The 18965-nt window shown below is 40.8% G+C and overlaps 2 protein-coding genes across 2 annotated transcripts; both read left to right on the forward strand.

The window, feature by feature from the left end:
• The first annotated feature begins 10041 nt into the window (after positions 1–10041).
• Positions 10042–13484, forward strand: LOC105045770 (receptor protein kinase-like protein ZAR1). The gene is made up of 3 exons (XM_010924167.4): positions 10042–10190; positions 10287–11821; positions 12489–13484. The coding sequence occupies exons 2-3, from the start codon at positions 10339–10341 to the stop codon at positions 13142–13144; spliced, it is 2139 nt and encodes a 712-aa protein (XP_010922469.1). The 5' UTR covers positions 10042–10190; positions 10287–10338; the 3' UTR covers positions 13145–13484.
• Positions 13485–16012: 2528 nt separating this feature from the next.
• On the forward strand, positions 16013–18696 carry LOC140855352 (uncharacterized). The gene is made up of 2 exons (XM_073251237.1): positions 16013–17011; positions 17101–18696. The coding sequence occupies exons 1-2, from the start codon at positions 16013–16015 to the stop codon at positions 18694–18696; spliced, it is 2595 nt and encodes an 864-aa protein (XP_073107338.1).
• Positions 18697–18965: the final 269 nt, after the last annotated feature.

The following is an 18965-nucleotide window of genomic DNA, read 5'->3' on the forward strand; positions in this document are numbered from 1 at the left end:
GACATGGATGACATATATAACCTATACAGAAAAAGAAAAATCGTAAAATATAATATGCCAATAATAAGCTTCTGTAATCATTTATGCACATATATATGTATAATATGGGTGACATCTTTTTCCAAATGATAAGCCAAGAAAGACATAAATTCAATCAGAACTTTTTTAGGGAAATATTGATTGTTAATGGTTATATGGTTAGCACTCTCATTGATCTCCAAGTAGATAGATTGTTAAGACCTGCTACTCTGTTGCCTTCTGTTGCACCCTGCAGCTATTGTCTCTGCATTTGAGTACGTTCTACTTCCTGCTTCATCCTAGATCACCAACATATGTCTAAGCCCTTTTAACAATCTTGAGTATTCTTCATATGAAGATGCATTCTCGGTCTTCTAATTTTTTAGTTATAGCTTCCATCTATCACAGGCTTACTGAAGCCACAACCGTCAGATCTGTCAATAAAGTTTTGAGACAGCTACTCCATATGCTGAAAGCACAAAAATGGCTTGGTGTTCTTGCATGCCAACCATAAACTAAGTTATTTTGGTAGAGATATCTGCAATTGCAATAATAGCAAGCTAAAGTAGGCTTTTTTTAGTATTCATAATTATTCTTTTTACATCAGACTGCTAGGATCGCTCTAGTAATCATTCTGAGACATTGTGTTGTCATTTGAAATAAATCATGCTTGTCTCTCAAAGCACGGTCATAAATAATATTTGTATTTCTGGCACATTGCCTTTTGAATGATGAGGAAGTTCATATGTGAAACTTATTTTCTAGCTGAACCAAGTCATTCTGGAGTTTATCATAAAGGGGGTATGCCACACATTGTCCATTGTCTCTATGTACTTGAAACTTGTTTACAGCTATGAAAGAGGTTGGATATGATCATATGAAGGTTAAAATTAGAAAGACATCAACAAACCAATATCAGGAAGTGTGATGTCTATTTCTAGAGCATTGTTAGCAAGTGGGCCATAAATATGAAGGGCACTTTGGGTTCAGTAAATCTCGGAGCCAAAATTATGTACTGTCCATGATACCCTGCTTTTCATTGATAGAATAAACTAGTTTTTGCAGATTTAAATAGGAGTATTAGGGATCGAAACACCAGATCATCAATTGTTAGTTTCAAACCAGAGGCATGATTAAACATGGATGACCCAGGACTGGCAATCTTTGTATATAGCAAATTCATTGTGAAATATTAGCAAAATTGAAGTTTTTGCATGAGTAGACTGGCCCATGCACAGTCCAGTATGATTTAAGTACTTAGAAGGCCATGATCATTGGCACTGTATGTTTAACAATGATCATTATTTACCCCAATAAACATACAAGGACAATGATTGATGGGTTAACTTAAAAAATGGATGGAGACTTAGATAGCTGTACATGCATATGAATAGGAGAAAACTGTTTATCCTGACTTATTGATCTGTAATCATAATCTTCTACTGGACTATGTTGATTAAGGTATGAGTTTGACATAGGCAAAGAAATGAACAAGACCCAACTTTATCCTACCTTATCAGACTTCGGCATAGGCTCAGACACTCTTCTCTCCCCTACCTCTCATGGTTAGGATAAAGTACTTCCAAGACTAACAAGACTCCTCAGAGGAATGGTGCTGTGGATGGCATCCAACTATCCAAGGTTCCTGGCAGAAGTATGCTGTCCTATTTTCTTGTCAGTTGCATTCAACGCATGGTCCAAGTATGAGCAGGACTGCAAGACTGAGAAATGCAAAAGGACTACTAAATATAAACTGGCAGTCACCAAGGACTAGGCGTAAAGTTCTCTAATCTTGGAGAATACATTTGCGGTCTTCCCTTTGGCCATTGCAGCATCGACTATGCCTGATCAGTTAGCTATTTTGGCTAAATCGAGCAGATAATATCTTAAATGGATGGCTGAACCAAGAAACGTTTTAGACGCTCTTTCCAGTTTTGATATGGCTCTTTGTGAGTCTGTTCTTCTATGAGATGGATATAAGAGATCACTCCTGTCTTTTCTAAATGGTGCAAGCCTGCGATAACATTTGTATTCAAGTTACCACTTGCTGCAGGCACAGCTTTTGTGGGGATCATTTTTATCTCTGGTTGAAGTCACTAGACAACTCACACATCTTCATGGGACTTCCTCTAGAGATGGGGCACATAGCACAGATATGCATCCATTCATGCGCATACACATGCATATGGCACATGTGTCAAAACAAATCCATTAAGCCGGACTGACTTTAAGTCGGATTTGGGCTTAAACACATAGCCCAAATTGAATTTATGTTCAAATCTAGCTTGAAAAATTCTTGTTTATGTGATTTTTTTTCCCTTTTTTAATCTTTCTACTTAATATTCATACTTTTATGCGACCCGTTTGGATTTGATGTGTGCTCTCTAGGCGAACACCATCTATAAAATATCATTTTCTCTTAAACATATTAGCATTCTCACTTTTGTAATCATTTGCCGCATATCTTTAATCGGATTCAGAGCAGCCCGATTTTGGCCCAAATAGATAATTTCGATTGGCCCACTCGAATTCGGGTTGGGCTCCGGCTGCATTTTGTAAAAACTTTCAAGCCCAAATCTGTTCTAAATCCCTCAAAAAAATTCAGACCAGATTCGAATAGGGTTGTGACCTGATCCAATCTGATCTATTTTGAGCCCTAATTGCCATTCCGGCCAGCAAGCTAGCATAAGAAATGCATGCTTAATACATCCTGCATATTCATGTCTACCGTCTGCCTGCGGGAGAAAAATTGGAAAAATCCGTCAATACTATATTTGCACCGTTGGACGTCAAATATCCTGAGTTGCCGGTCAAACCCAGGATAAGTAGGTGCTTACCAAACAAACCTACTTAAATCGAACAAAGGGACTATTTCATGCCTTTGTTGACTTCAACTAGGTTATAGAAACTATTTGATCTAACATCCCGGAAAGACTTTCTCTGTGAAAAGATGATAAGACTTTTATTCGGGATCTAAGGCATTATCATACGTCGCCTTTATGGGTCCCATGAATAAGACTTTGAAGGATCAAAGTAGAGAGATAGGATGTTCATTGACTCCTCCATTTTCTCATGTCGGCAGGGGTATAGGATGTTAAATGGGATTAATGGATGAGGGTGATCAAAGATCAACTCACACTTCAAATGGCACTCCTTCGCTCCTAACTATGCCACTGATTGCGCTATTGAGGTCATATATTCCGTGCCTAATTTCAACTCATAATTCTGCATGGAAGGCCACCATCCACCAATAACGAATGTCAAACCCACCTACCTATCAGCTTAAATATTGTCCTGTATCATACTGTCAAGAAACTTCTCTAATATTCTTACCAAGAAATATAAACATTTCTAACCAGAATGTTTTATAGTCTGCTTGTCCTCTTCATCTAGGAGATTAATTGCCCATATGGGATGCATTCTTAAATGTGATGACCCACCTACAAGCATAGAGAACCATGACTTTCCTGCCTAGGGAGTGGAGTCAAAATGTTAAGTAGGAAAGTTGTGATTCTGAGAAAATGTAGATCATTTTTGCCTAAATGCTGATGTGGGTTTAGCCTCTTGTCCTCAATTAAAGGCGGACAAGAGAGGAAAAATAAAACAGATAACAGAATGTATAAGCGTACCGTATATTCTATGGGAGTTTAATACATGCGGCTTGTAAATGCAGTAGAGGTATATGTCTCAGAGTTTTATCTTGCAATATACTAAATGAGCTGAAGGCCAGGGCAGAAGCGCTACGTTTTTATATGACTTTGGTCAAATATTCTCAAACTGCGTATATGCTTTAACTGCCCTGTCGAAGAAAAATTATATGGCTTAACCGCTTACGTGTATATAATCCCAAGATAAGATATAAGCACACTTTTGAACCATGCCAAGTCTCTTTTTGAATGGCTTTACTTCTATTTTTTAAGGTGTGGAACTTCATTAGGTTCATCTAGAATTATTTAGGAGGAGGAGGAAAGCAGTGGACATGTAATCCGATCGCATAGTTGTTACCCTTATTCGATTGTAGTTGAATTTAAGATGACTAAAACTCCTGGAAAGGAAATCCAGTTGGTTAACCTCCACCACAAAAATGTGGATCCAGGGTCAAAGCTTTACATATTCTTAGAGACAGAGGGTGGAGTTTGCAAGATTGTAAGAGGAAGCAGCGGTTACCCTTAGTTGAGTTTGGGATGACTAAGAGTCTTTGAAAGGAAATCCAGTTGGTTAACATCCACTTCAAAAATATGGATGCAGGGTTGGATACTGACGTATCCTTGGCGATGGAGTGTAGGAGTGGAGTTTGCAAGATTCTAAGAAGACTATTGACAAAGATTTGATACTTCTTTGTTCAAAAATTAATGGTATGTAAAGAACTAAGTCCAAAATAAATATGAAAACTATTCGATTTCATGGGGGTAGAAAGAAGATTAGATGGTAGGTTAATATTGCCAAAATATCCATGATATATTCTATAAAAGCAGCCATTCAATGGTAGTTACCCTATTCTTGATTAAGCGCCTTGCTGCTACTGCTTTGATACGAGGGTCAAAATCAGTGAGGAAGAGTAAGAGTAACTAGCACTATTTTTCAGTAAGTTGATAGCCGGTTCTTTTATTGAATGGACAATAAATCTTAATAACGTTCAATAACATTTTTGATCTTTTAATTCTTAGATTAAAATAGTTACAGAAGGAGAGCAAAAGGACAAGAAACAAAGGTACATAGAAAATAAATTTTATTATTCCTATTTTAATTTCATTCAATACATCTCAAAGATTATTTATACTAATATATATATTTCATAAAAGAAAAATAATAACAACTAATATAAAACCATACTAATAAAAAAAATGATACAGAATCATATTGACAAAAAAAAATATTATAGGATCATATTAATAACAAAATTATTATAGGTTGGTATGCGATTTTTAAAATAATATTAATAATTTCTATTGATACAATTTTAACACTGACCCGAAGTTTCAAATTTTCTTTAAATATTTTTACTCCATCATACATAATTACAAATAACTGCATACATCCAAATATAAATGTATATATGGACAAAGAAGGAAACTGAAATTAAGTATGACAAAAAAAAAAAAGGGGGATTGTTGACTTTAATAGGTTGGGTGTACCTAAGAAAAGAAAAGAAAAGAAAGCTGAAATAAAGACTAAAATAGAACAGCCAATGATGCTAGTAGTATTATATTACAAGGCACTTGTGGCCTTGCCTCTCTTTCAAGTGCAATTGGTAGACATGCTTAAGCCAACTTATTCTCTGTAGCTCTTCCTTCCTCAAACTGCAAAGCATCTTTGTTTGAGTGATTCTATCTTTACTGTGGTGCATATTTTAAAGAGATTCGGTTCCTTTATAGTATTAAATAAAAATTGCACCATGAATCGCAATCAATTTTTAAATCGTTTCTACCCCCAGATGCAAGATTTCTTGTTAGCTTCATGACTTTCTCATGTAAATCATCTACCAATTATAATCAGCCACGAGGGAATTCCAACAAAAGGGTACCTCCTCTAATTGGTAGAACAATTAGCAGCCTCGAGGGAATCGTGGTCAAGGCGTTTTAGGTTGGAATTCTTTGTAAACTCCGCATCTGGCCCGAGAAGACGCTGGGTCCGGAGCAACAGGGGCTTTAAGAACTATTTCCACGTTGGCGTGGAAGTCATTGGGAAGCCCCCGGTTTGTTCATACTGTCGAGTTCTTGTCACATGCCCCGCCTTGGGCATGCCAAGTCCACCACGACACTCGCTTGGCGGGCACTGCAGGCTGGCATCCAGTCCGCAGAAGACGAACCCCGAGAAGGGTCGCTGCTTCGGTCTCCGGGGGACTGCCATCGCACTCAGAAGGTCTATCTTAATTTTTTAACGAAATTCTCCTGTAGAAAAATGTCTAACGGCGCAAGCCTAAGTTCCCGTCATCATCCCCTAAAAATATAGCAATGAGTTACGCACAAAAACATCATAATACATGTCCGTAGCAACTCGGATATAAAAAAATGGCTTAAACCGTGCCTTGATAAATAAATGGGTAATTTCGAGGACCAAAGTGCTTTGGGGCACGATCTGGTGAAAAAAAATAAAAATGAAAGATGCAATCTATCATAATTGATTTTTTTTAAAAAAAAATCCGTCATAATTGGATGAGGCTTTGTACCGGAGGCTCGTGCAATTTGCGTTGATCTCATGAAGCATAGCGATCCTTCCATGGCATGCTTGTCAAAGTTATCTTGGACATCTATCTCGTGCATCACACCGGTTCTTCGAGGACGTGGCAGCTATGATGGGCCTCTTCTCGGTGTCAAAGTTCCTAGAAAACTAAAATAAAATGAAGTTGGTTGTGGCCTCTCCTTGCTTGAACAATGGAAAAGATGGGATTTGCGGAATTAAAGGAGGCTCCATTAATTTCTGGCCAATAGCCTCTGGTTTATGATTGGGTACGATCTTCTACTAAGATGGGGTCAATCAACATGGAATTGACTCTCGCTGGAGTATGGATGCTCCTTTTTAAGAACACTTGCAAAAAAACTTACTCATTAAAGATTTGTTGATAGAAAATTTTTCGATATTTAAGTCAGTCAAAATCTTCGACAAGCAATAGAGTTGAAAGTGAGAGAATGACAGAGTTTTGAAATTTGTTTCATGAAAAAAGATTACTTATTGAGGATTTCTTTTGTCCTTCTTTATGTAAAGAGTGAGCAACTGTTCGTTATCGTCGAGCTTGATAAATATTTCAAAAAATTTACATTCATTCAGGATAATAGTGTATTTGTTTTGCACGTCAGGCATAGACAAGATAATTAGGAGAAACATCTCTGAGATCTGTGGATGGATAATTAACTTCGGTTGTTCATCGAGTAGATTTATCGTTGTCGCCTTCTTAGGACGATCAGTTGCATACTGTTAATTGGATCAACTTTTTGAGGCGGCGTCAAGTTTAACTCAGAAGGATCCGGTCCTCAGTGTTGAAAGGAGGTTTTTGATGGCCTGATTGATATAAGTCGAAGTAGGAGTGGCCAAATTTGAAATTAGCCGATCCTTCTAGTTGGCCTACTCTACGGTTCGTTGGTTTCCGATTCGAAAGTTGTTTGTCATCTGAAGTTGTATTTTTGCTTAGGTTGAAATCATTCTAAGATAGTCTGATCTCTATGTTTTTCTCTCACGAGTGCAGTTGGTCAATGATGATGGTGATCATATACACAAAATACATCATCTTAGTAAGGGCCTTGTAAATGGAATTGGGGTTGTATCCTTTGTGAAAAAGAAGGATTCACCGTCCTTCACAGGAACCAACCGTTTCACCGTCATTCGTGTTGTGACCGGAACAGCGACTTTGATGCCTCCTTGATCACTGGCGGCTGATGCCATTGACAGGGAACTTTGTCCTCCAAAATTGTTTTGGGAAATTGATGCGAAAAGGCTGCTTTCTTTCCCAAAGCTCTAAGATGCCAGTTCACCACAGGATAGATCGAAGACAAGCAACGAGGCCCCTTGCAGCAGACAGCCTCCATGGCAGGCTACTGCCGCTACTCACCTCGTCATTCTGTGCCTCACATCCCGGTGTGTAGCCTGTCATCTTGTCTTTGCAGTTGCTTACTTGTCTGGTGAAGACTCGCAAGATTTGCTGTCATTTGTTTTGGACTTTGGAGTGGACAGCTTGCACAGAACCAAGAGTGGAGGGGGCTGTGCAGACTGGAGCCCATGCGAAAATGGCACGGTTCTTTCGGTTCTCTTTTTTTTCTTTATATTCCTTCAGTTTCTTTAGAAAAACATTTTCCACCTTTTTTGCAAAGTAAATCAATGATTATGCACTTTCTTTCTCGTTGGAAACAGGTATTTTGACAGAAGCAGGAAAAAATAATACGATGAGAAATTTTTTATGCACAGTAGATGATGTGAAAAATTCAACGCAGAATACATTATTTTATATGATTGATCCATGTAATCATCATTTTTTAACGCATATTTAATATTTAAATTTTATTTTTTCATTTAAAAATTTTATATAACAAAATTTTTTTTATCTTTTAAAAAAAATTATGGCATCCCATGATATATTATGATTTTTTATACGTAGAATATCATAATATGGTCCCAAAAATAATGACATCCTGCGTCAAATTATGATTTTCTGCAAGATATTATAATATGGTCCAAAATATCATAATATGAAAGAAATATTTTTGTCCAATCACTTTCTAACGCATATTTAATGCCTGCAGTTTTATTTTTTCGTTTGAAAATTTTGAATGACAAAATTATTTTTATTTTTTGAAAAAAATTATAACATATTGTATATATTATGATATCTTGCATTATATTATGACATCCTGTAGATAAAAATTATGATTTTCTCGATATAAGATGTCATAATTTTTTCAAATAATAGAAGTATTTTCGTCATTCAAAATTTTAAACAAAAAAATAAAACTGCAGGCATTAAATGTGCGTTAAAAAGTAATGATTATATAGATCAATCAGACAAGACGATATACTCTACGTCGAATTTTCTACATCGCCGGTGCACAGAATTTTTCTAATATGATATATGTGCAAGCATCCATGAAGACATCTATTTAGGATCATATTGATTATGCGGTCAGTTGATAAGCATATAAATCAAGAATCTAATATTTTTCAGTTAGCGTTTATAGATAAATTCTTAAACCATCATGAATGATATTAGAGTGGATTGATCTCATAATCCATATCAACAAAAAGGCATCGTATCGTTGATATAAGCAGTGATCCATATAGATATATATTTATTTTTATATTGATTGTATATTAAGTAGATTTTAGATACTTATATAAGATCAAGAAAGTTAAAAAATATTTTTTGATAATTTTTTATGGACGATAACTTCAATTGTTATGGTATGAAGAGGAACAACACCTTGCATATGACTAAAAGGTTATATGTAAAACTTTTGTTGCTTAGATTCATAAGCATCATGTCCCATTATTATCTTTTTTTTTTTTTTTTCTTTGGTAAAGTTCCATTATTATCTTTGATTTTGGATAAGAACTAATGGTACTTAGGTATGCAAATTATTTGATAGTCTAATCTCACTTACTTTGGAATTGAAGTTCATGTTATTTTACTCATATTTCCTTTTTTTTTTTTTTTGGGAAGAACTCGGGTTTCTTCTTTACTTGGATATATTAAAATTAAAGTAGATTAACTACTTTGTTCACCTCCACCAAAAAAAAAAAAAAACTTTGGTCATTTATTACAAATAAATTTGTTTTGCACATGATAGTGTGGTTACTGTAGGTGAAATTATACTCACTCTAAGATGTTCAGAATCTCGCTATTTATTCAGCGTGGTAGTGGGGTATGAGTGACTGTACCCACTCTTCATACACTAAATAAAGTTTAAACATCCTGTAAAGAGACGTAGAAAATTCTATTAAATCCTAAATAATTAACCATCTTTTTTGAGAGAGAAAAACAAAACGGAGAGTGAAATTATCAATTTCCACGTGTCTTCCCATCGGATGCACCGGCGTTCAGAATCCGTTTGACTCGGACCGACCCGTTAACCCTGGGCCCGTGGAAACTGGAAACCGAGTCGACCATTCCGAGTTAACCGGTTGAATCGTTTGACCCAGAAAGTCGAGTAGGTTTTCGGGAAAAGCAAGCCTTCCGGTGACCCGCGCGGCTGCGGGTGGAGAGTCGGGCGTAACGGGGCGGATCGGCCCGGGTTGCTAAACAATGCTAGCATGCACCTTTTAACTTGGGGGAGAAATTAGAAAAAGGTCGGAAGTTGATACCTCGACCTCAACTTTTAAAATATGTACACCGCTTTAAATCAATCTTCTCTGTACCTCACAAAAACCAGGAATACATGCATCACTTAAATGGGAGTAATGATAGCCCAACATGATGAGGCCAAGCGGGGAACCGGTCCACTCGCACTGACGAACGGCTATTTTGATGGTAAAATAATTAGCGTAATTGTACGCTCGCACAGTCGCACTAAAAAACGTCTACATTTATAATACAAAGCAGTGGGATTCTCTCCCACTCCTTCCCTGCTCTCTTCCTTCCTATCCTTCTCCGCTATCCTCTCACACCACTCTCCAATCCTCGTCACCCTCCCACCACCCAACTCCTCCATTTCGAGCGCAGATCTCAGCGCAACAACACAACAGAGGTAAGCCCCTCCAGGAATATTTCCATCTTAAACTTTGGCTTTCTATCCTTTTTTTTTTCCTATTCTTTTCTTAATCTGTTCTTGAGCTTTGGACAGCCGGTTTCTCTACCTTCCCGCGGTCAAATCCCACTTTCTCCTCCATTCGTTCATGGGTGTATCACCATCTCTCCTCTACTTGTTTCTCTTCCTCCTCTTCTACGCTTTTGTTCCTCTGGTGAGTTCTCTGAATGAGGAAGGCTTTGCCCTGCTCTCCTTCAAGTCGTCCATCAGAGAAGACCCAGAGGGCTGCCTCAGTAACTGGAACTCCTCTGACCCAAATCCATGCTCTTGGAATGGCATCACCTGCAGAGAAGGTGTTGTGATCTCCCTCAGCATCCCCAAGAAGAGGCTTGCAGGCTTCCTCCCCTCTGCTCTCGGTTCCCTCCCTTCCCTCCGGCACATGAACCTCAGGAACAACCGCCTCTTCGGCAGGCTCCCGCCCGGGCTCTTCGCCGCCGGCGGGCTTCAGAGCCTGGTCCTCTACGGGAATTTCCTCTCCGGCCCTCTCCCTCAGGAGATCGGCAACCTCTCCTACCTCCAAACCTTAGACCTTTCGCGAAACGCATTCGACGGTTCCATTCCCAGCTCCTTGGTCCAATGCATGAGGCTCAAGTCCCTCATTCTCAGCCACAACAATTTCACCAGTTCCTTGCCTGATGGCTTCGGCAGCAGCTTCCTTGCGCTAGAAAAGCTCGACCTTTCTTACAATGGATTCAGTGGCTCGATCCCGGGCGACATCGGTAATCTCTCTAGCCTTCAAGGTACCGTGGACCTCTCCCACAACTTATTCTCCGGGGCAATCCCTGCGAGCCTGGGAAATCTGCCTGAAAAGGTCTATATTGATCTCACATATAACAATCTAAGCGGCCCCATACCGCAGAACGGTGCTCTGGAGAACCGAGGACCGACTGCGTTCATTGGAAATCCCGGTCTCTGCGGCCCGCCATTGAAGAACCCATGTCCCACCGGTGTATCTTCTTCAGGTCCTTCTGTGCCCACCAATTACATGCCCCCTGTGTCTCAAGTGAATAGCAATGGGAATGGAAGCAGCGGCAGCGGCAAAGGACTGAGTAGAACTGTGGTGGCTGCGATTGTAGTGAGTGATGTGGTTGGAATTGGTATTATAGCAATGATATTCTACTTGTGCTACAGGAGGGCAACTTCTTCCAAGGGGAAGGAAGAGAGTGGCACCTCCAAAAAGGGGACCAAGAGAAGGAAGGAATGCATGTGTTTTAGGAAAGAGGAGTCGGAGGCCTTGTCCGAAAATATCGAGCAATATGATCTAGTGCCATTGGATCGACATGTTAGCTTTGATTTGGATGAGCTGTTGAAGGCTTCTGCTTTTGTCTTGGGGAAGAGTGGGATGGGGATTGTGTACAAGGTTGTGCTGGAAGATGGGGTTATCTTGGCTGTTAGGAGGTTGGGTGAAGGAGGGTCACAAAGGTTTAAAGAGTTCCAGATGGAGGTGGAAGCTATTGGAAAGGTTAGGCATCCTAATATTGTTACCCTGCGAGCTTATTATTGGTCAGCCGATGAAAAACTGCTTATTTATGATTACATACCGAACGGCAACCTCACTGCTGCAATTCATGGTATGAACTCAAACCATAACTTGCTTTTATTTTATTTTATTTTATTTTGTTTGCTAACGATTTGTTGTAGCAAGCTGGCATTCATTCCCTGTAGAAACATACAAAAGTTTTAGTACTATAGAGGGTTTCTGATATCTTTAACTGTAATATTCATGTCTAATATCTTCCAAGAAATTGTATCTAAGCCTAGATTGCTTAAGAAACACTATGGAGCCTTCAAATATTAATAACTTCAAGAACAAAGTCAAAGTTTAACTGCACAGGCTTCACCAAATCATCTAGGGAACCTGGATACCGGAAACTTGATTAAATTTTGGTGATATGGTATCTCCCATGAAGTATGGTTTGTGATAAATTATGATATTTGTTATTCTAGATGTTATCTCACCATCCTTCTGCTTCCCCTTCTCAAATCTAACTCAACCTTCTCAGCATCCTTTTCTAAATTGATTATATGCTCCTATTGGCTACTCGAGCATTAGCAGTCAGTAGTTAAACCCTCAAAAGTGAATATTATGATTTATATAGTACTTCTCAATATATCAAAACATGATATATACATATACATATATAGATCCATATGTATATTTGTTTACTTTACATATGAATCATAGCTTTGTTCCATTATTTAAATACTTAGTGCTGGTTTTTATGGGTCTGATTTCAGGGAGAGCTGGAACAATGGCTTTTACACCACTATCATGGGATGTGCGACTGAAGATCATGAAAGGGATAGCCAAGGGCTTGACATTTTTGCATGAATTCAGCCCAAAGAAGTATGTTCATGGAGATCTCAAACCTAACAATGTACTTCTTGGACTAAACATGGAACCATACATTTCCGATTTTGGCCTCGGGCGTCTTGCTAACATAGCAGGAGGATCTCCACTGCTGCAGTCGGATAGGATAGCCGCTGAAAAAACTCCGAACCAGCAGTCAGATGTTACATCCAGTCCTTTTCTGACTAGAGGATCATGCTATCATGCTCCTGAAGCGTTGAAAACACTAAAACCATCTCAGAAATGGGATGTTTACTCATATGGGGTGATTTTACTGGAAATGATATCTGGTCGATCACCACTTGTTCTGTTAGAGACTTTGGAAATGGATCTAGTTCGTTGGGTTCAGTTCTGCATTGAAGAAAAGAAGCCCCTCTTGGATGTGTTGGATCCTTCTCTAGCTCGTGAAATAGACAGGGAAGACGAGATTATCGCACTACTTAAAATTGCCTTGGCTTGTGTACAAGCAAATCCTGAAAAGAGACCATCAATGAGGCATGTTGTGGATGCACTGGACAGGTTCATTTCCAGTAAACCAAGGTAGTAATTTTGAACTTGTCATCTCATTCTGCATCTGAAATGCTGATCAGTCGCAGGATTTTCGATACCAAGTTGCTCATTCCAAGTCACAATTGAATGCAGCATGCACTTATACTGCTGAACAAGGAATGTGTGATTAAACATGATTGAGCAAGAGGATGTTGAGCTTTTTTTATTTTTCCCCCTCATTTTGCTTAATAATGAGATATGGTTCTTTGTAAGATCTCTTCCACTGTGGTGTTGTTGATATAGTTGGTGCCTAGCTTGTTCCAGAAAAGCATGATGTATCTATTGTATGACTGTTTGTCATGAATGAATAATGTAAATGTGTGTCTTGAATGCAAGTCATATGTGTACTCATTTTGTCTTGGATTGCTAATTGTAGAATTGTTAAAGTTAAATCAATAAGCTGGCTTTTCCAAATGTTAAATAACTAAGTAATATTTAAAAATCTTCGACAAATAACTACTACTATTTGTTTGGTAAAATCATATATCAGTATTCCTTTAATCATGAAAGCTTTTCTCAGGCATGTGCTGTGCATCCTGAGAGTTGGATGGTAGGAAGCTGAGTGAATGATGGCTTTGTAACAAGTACGTTCAAAGGCTGGCCTACCTTTCTTTTGAAGCATAATGATCACTGCGAACCACCACTAAGTAGCATAGACATCTCCAGTAGCTGGGTATTTTGTTGGTTGCGAGACATCTGATCTTAGCCCTTGATCTGAGCTCTTTTAGATCTCTATTCATACTACAAGTGTCTCCTATCTACAACATTATTCTTGGACTCTAGCCATTTACTTGTTACAGCTGAAGGACAGGTGGTAGACATGCATCAGGTCGCCAGCCAGGCTTGCAGAGCAGCTTGTGAGGCCCTGGTCAAACCAAACCTTTCCAAGGGCCCATTAAGAGTAAATGATGAACAAGCTCTTTTCCGAGCCATGTCCAATATGGTGGCCCATGGAACTATTGTCCTCCTATTTGTGACTTTTGTTTGACAGCCTTGGCTGTTCCATAAAGCAGTGGAAGCTTGTACTCAATTATGATGTACCTAACATATCCTTGTCTGGTTTTTGCTGCTCTTTCCTTATGTGACACCATTGAGTAGAAGGGGAAGGCCAAGCTTCTCTTGAACCCAAACAGATTCTCCCAAATTTTTGTTACGTTGTCTTACATTTCCTCAGTATTTGGAGCTTGCATTTTTGACTCCAGTACATTGGTGACATTATAAACGTTTATCCGAGTCATTACTGCAATGTAGCTTAATTTATTTCTAAATTCATAATTTTGTTCTTTACTTTGGCATACAAAGTGCTACGGAAGAATTCATGTGTTCCTTTTAACCTTTGTAGAGCTATTGTTGAAGAAAGAGAAGCAGTAGCATTTAAGAATTATTGGTCCTACATGCGCATGGAGCAGGACACAGGACATGAACTGCAAAAGACCCCATTTTAATGTGAATCCTACATCTAACATTCCCATCTCGCATGATTTTATGGGGCTAGAGTGGCTCATCTAGCATAGAGGTTTAGCTTCCTCGCAAAGGTTAACTTCAAAATGCTTGAAACCCAACTCTAGTATTGAAAACAAGCTTTACTGTCACATGGCCCAGCACTTTATTGTGCCGAGCTTGTGAATTTCACTGAACCCATCAAGCCATATAGCATATAACTTTTCTTTCATGTGAATATATGATGGTTGGGCTATGAATAAGTAATCAATTTTAGAAGTTTAGCTTCCTATGCCAAAGTTAATTTTAGATTTACCATAGTGTTGCATAAATAAACAAAAGCTATAGATCACCTACAACTACTTACCACTGTTTAGGTCTGGTCTCATAATATTTGGAGCCAATACAACTATGTAAATAAGGTCTAGTTTGTCTCTATACATATTCAAAAATTCATTGTAGTGGAATCCTACAGAAAAAAAAAAAGGACCAATCTAGCTTAGCCTTATTTAGATGGTTATAAAGGATCAAACATATGATTTCTATGGAACTTTGGGTCCAAAAATCCAAATAGACCCTAAGTGGTTATCAATGGTGGATGATCAATAGCAGTATCCATAATAAAAATAGAGATTCTTTTGTTTAAGAAATTTTATGGAACAAGTGCTTTACCAAGCATGTAACAAAAAGAGAGTGCATTCGAACAAATATGTGACGGTGGACGATCGCGCACGACGCGCACGGTATCTTCTTTGATGGCCGTCGATCGATGCTATCCACGGGTGCACCGCAGGGGTCCGCGCTCTTTTTCGTCTTAATTTTTCCCTCCCCGCTGTCAGGGCCTTTTTCCTTGCATTTTTGTTTGGCAATGGCCTCTGACACAATCTTGTACATACCTTGTAACTAGATGGCATGAACAACCACCGCCACACCATTTTTCCTTGTTTTGGATGGGTTTTGGGGTGTTTTCATCATGTCGGGGCTTCCGAAGGCGAGCCATGAAAATGCAATGCCGCTCGATCATTTGGAACCCCCGGGGTGGGATTTGGATGGATGCCCCGCTTGTATAGTGTTGGGAGGGTGGGCGAGAACAATCCAGTGGGCCGGTTTCCTTGCGGATTCTTGCGGTGTCCATTGTTGCCTCCCCTGCCTCCTGAGCCCCTAATTGTAGTCTGAGTAGCGGTTGTATAGGCTTGTATTCCTCTGATTTCATTAATGAAAATACTGTTCTTACAGTGCCATATCTGAGCGTGTTGCCGTGCCTTTTTCTTGTATTTTTCTGTGCATCTTGCTGGGTGCATTTTGGCTGGCTCCTTTGTGCAGGTGACATCGGGGCGCCGCACGGGTTTGCTCGTCCAAGAGGCGAAATCCGTGACAAAGTGGTATCAGAGCAGGCTCGATCGAAGGAACCTGTGCAACACAGATGGGACGCAAGAACAGTGGTGAGACAAGTGGGATGATGCAAGAGGAGGAGGGAATGGTTGCCGCCTCAGCCCCTATGGAAGGACAAGCCGACATTGAGAAACCGCGAAGCCATCGAGAGCGGATCTCTACGGTGGAAACCCATTTGGCCCAGCTTGAGGAGGGCTTAGTGCCCTTGTTCTCCCTGAGAGATCGTCTGACTAGCCTGGAGTTGAATCAAGAGCAGCTCATTGAGACGGTGGACAACCTTAGCGACAACACGCAGGAGTCTATCCAGCACCTACGGGAGCAATTCAATGATCTAGCCGCTAGAGTCGCAGTCTTGACCCGAGCAGTCAGTACCATACCAACTCCAACTGCTGGTGATGGTGGGCAAGGCCGAATGCGAGCACCAGAGCCTCGAAGTTATGGTGGAGCTCGTGATGCAAAGGAGTTGGAGAACTTCTTGTTCGACATCGAGCAGTACTTTCGAGTGGTGCGGCCTGACTCTGAAGACACCAAAATTATCTTGGCTACAATGTACTTAACCGGGGATGCCAAATTATGGTGGCGGACTCGGTATGAAGACATCCAAGCCGGGCGGTGTACCATTACCAGCTGGGAGGACTTGAAGAGGGAGATTAAGGCACAGTTTTTGCCAGAGAATGTGGAATTCATTGCCCGACGAAACTTAAGGCATCTCAAACAAACTGGGACTGTTCGAGAGTATGTCAAGCAGTTCTCGGCATTGATGTTGGACATTCGAGACATGTCTGAGAAGGATAAGTTGTTTCACTTTTTGGAGGGCTTGAAACCATGGGCCCAGCAGGAGTTACAGAGGAGGGGTGTCGCAGACTTGGCATCTGCCCAGGCCGCAGCCGAGCGTCTAACAGATTACCTCCTCTCTGACCACCAGAGGAGGAAACCCCCTCTGAATACCTTTAAGAATCACAAGCTATCCAAGGGTAAGGCTGTGATCAATGAGAAGAAGAGAGACTTCAAGATGAAAGATCAGGAAATAGTAAGGGCCCCAAAGTCGGGGTGTTTTCTATGTGGAGGGCCACACATGGTGAAGAACTTCCCCAAAAACAAGCTCTAAATGCACTACAGGCTACTGTGCAGAAGAGTCCGACCAACCCTGATGAAAACAGCAGTGATGAGGAGGAGCAGGCTGAGGGCCCTCGCATGGGTGCCCTTAGGTTGCTGAATGCCATCAAAGGTCAAGTGGGGGAGCAGTCCAAGCCATTCAAGCAACAACAACAGCAGAAGCCACACCATCAACAACAACTCAAGCCACAGCAGACTCACCAGCAATCCAACCGACGGATCAGTGAACTCATGTATGTGCAAGTGGAGCTCAACGGTCATGTGACTCGAGCGATGGTGGACACAGGGGCAACCCACAACTTCGTTGCCGATCGTGAAGCTACCCGTCTTGGGTTGAAGCTGGAGAGGGACTCCAGTCGAATGAAGGCGGTGAACTCGGAAGCACAGCCCATTGCTGGGCTTGCAAGGGATGTGCCTATTCGGGTCGGAACTTGGAGTGGGAAGGCCAATTTCATGGCCGTACCCTTAGATGACTTTCAAGTTATCTTGGGTATGGATTTTCTTCAAGCTGCTAGGGTGGTGCCAATGCCCTTTCTAGATGCTTTATGCATGATGGGAGATGAGTCTCCCTGTGTTGTTCCTGTTGCTCGGCAAACTCAAGAAAGGATACATCAAATCTCTTCTCTCCAATTGAAGAGGGGAATAAAGAAGGGAGAACTAACATATGTGGCTGCCTTGAAGCTGGAAATGGAGCCAAAGGATATGGGTCCCTTTCCTCCTGGGGTCTTGAGAGTCCTACAGGAGTTTGAGGATGTGATGCCCCCCGAGTTGCCTAAGACTTTACCGCCCAGGCGGGCGGTGGACCATAAGATTGAATTAGAGCCTGGAGCAAAATGTCCAGCTCGTCCGCCCTATCGAATGGCCCCACCGGAGCTTGCAGAACTTCGAAATCAACTTGATGAGCTATTGAAAGGAGGGCTTATCCGTAGCTCAAAAGCTCCTTTTGGAGCCCCAGTTCTCTTCCAGAAGAAGCAAGATGGGAGTCTTCGATTGTGTGTCGATTATCGGGCTTTGAACAAGGTGACTGTGAAGAACAAGTATCCAATCCCCTTAATTGCGGACTTGTTCGATCAGTTGGGTGGAGCTCGATATTTTTCCAAGTTGGATCTTCGATCTGGATACTGGCAAGTCCGGATTGCAGGAGGAGATGAAGGCAAGACCACTTGTGTGACAAGGTATGGAGCATTCGAGTTCCTGGTGATGCCCTTCGGATTAACGAATGCCCCAGCCACATTCTGCACATTGATGAATCAATTATTCCATGACTATCTCGACAAGTTCATGGTGGTATACTTGGATGATATTGTCGTGTATAGTCGAACATTGGAGGAACATGTGGAACACTTGCGGACTATTCTCGGGATCCTACGGGAGAACTCCCTTTATGTAAAGAAGGAGAAATGTTACTTTGCCCAGGAAGAAATTCTATTCTTGGGCCATCGTGTTGGGGGCGGTCTGATACGCATGGATCAGGAGAAGGTTCGTGCCATCCAGGAGTGGCAGACCCCTACCAAAGTGACGGAGCTACGATCCTTCCTCGGGCTTGTCAACTACTATAGGCGGTTTATTAGGGTTATTCCTGTCGTGCTGCACCTTTGACGGAGTTATTGCGGAAGGACCAATCGTGGGATTGGTCCTCAAGGTGTCAGCAAGCCTTTGAGGACTTGAAAGCGGTAGTGATGGAGGAGCCAGTGCTGCGGCTGCCAGATCATACACTGCCATTCGAAGTCCACACTGATGCTTCCGATTATGCTATTGGAGGGGTCCTAATTCAGGAGGGCCATCCGGTGGCTTTTGAAAGTCGGAAGTTAAATGACATAGAGAGACGATACACTGTCCACGAGAAGGAGATGACAGCGGTGGTCCAC

Source organism: Elaeis guineensis, chromosome 2 (assembly GCF_000442705.2).
Source record: "Elaeis guineensis isolate ETL-2024a chromosome 2, EG11, whole genome shotgun sequence".
NCBI classification, from domain to species: Eukaryota; Viridiplantae; Streptophyta; class Magnoliopsida; order Arecales; family Arecaceae; genus Elaeis; species Elaeis guineensis.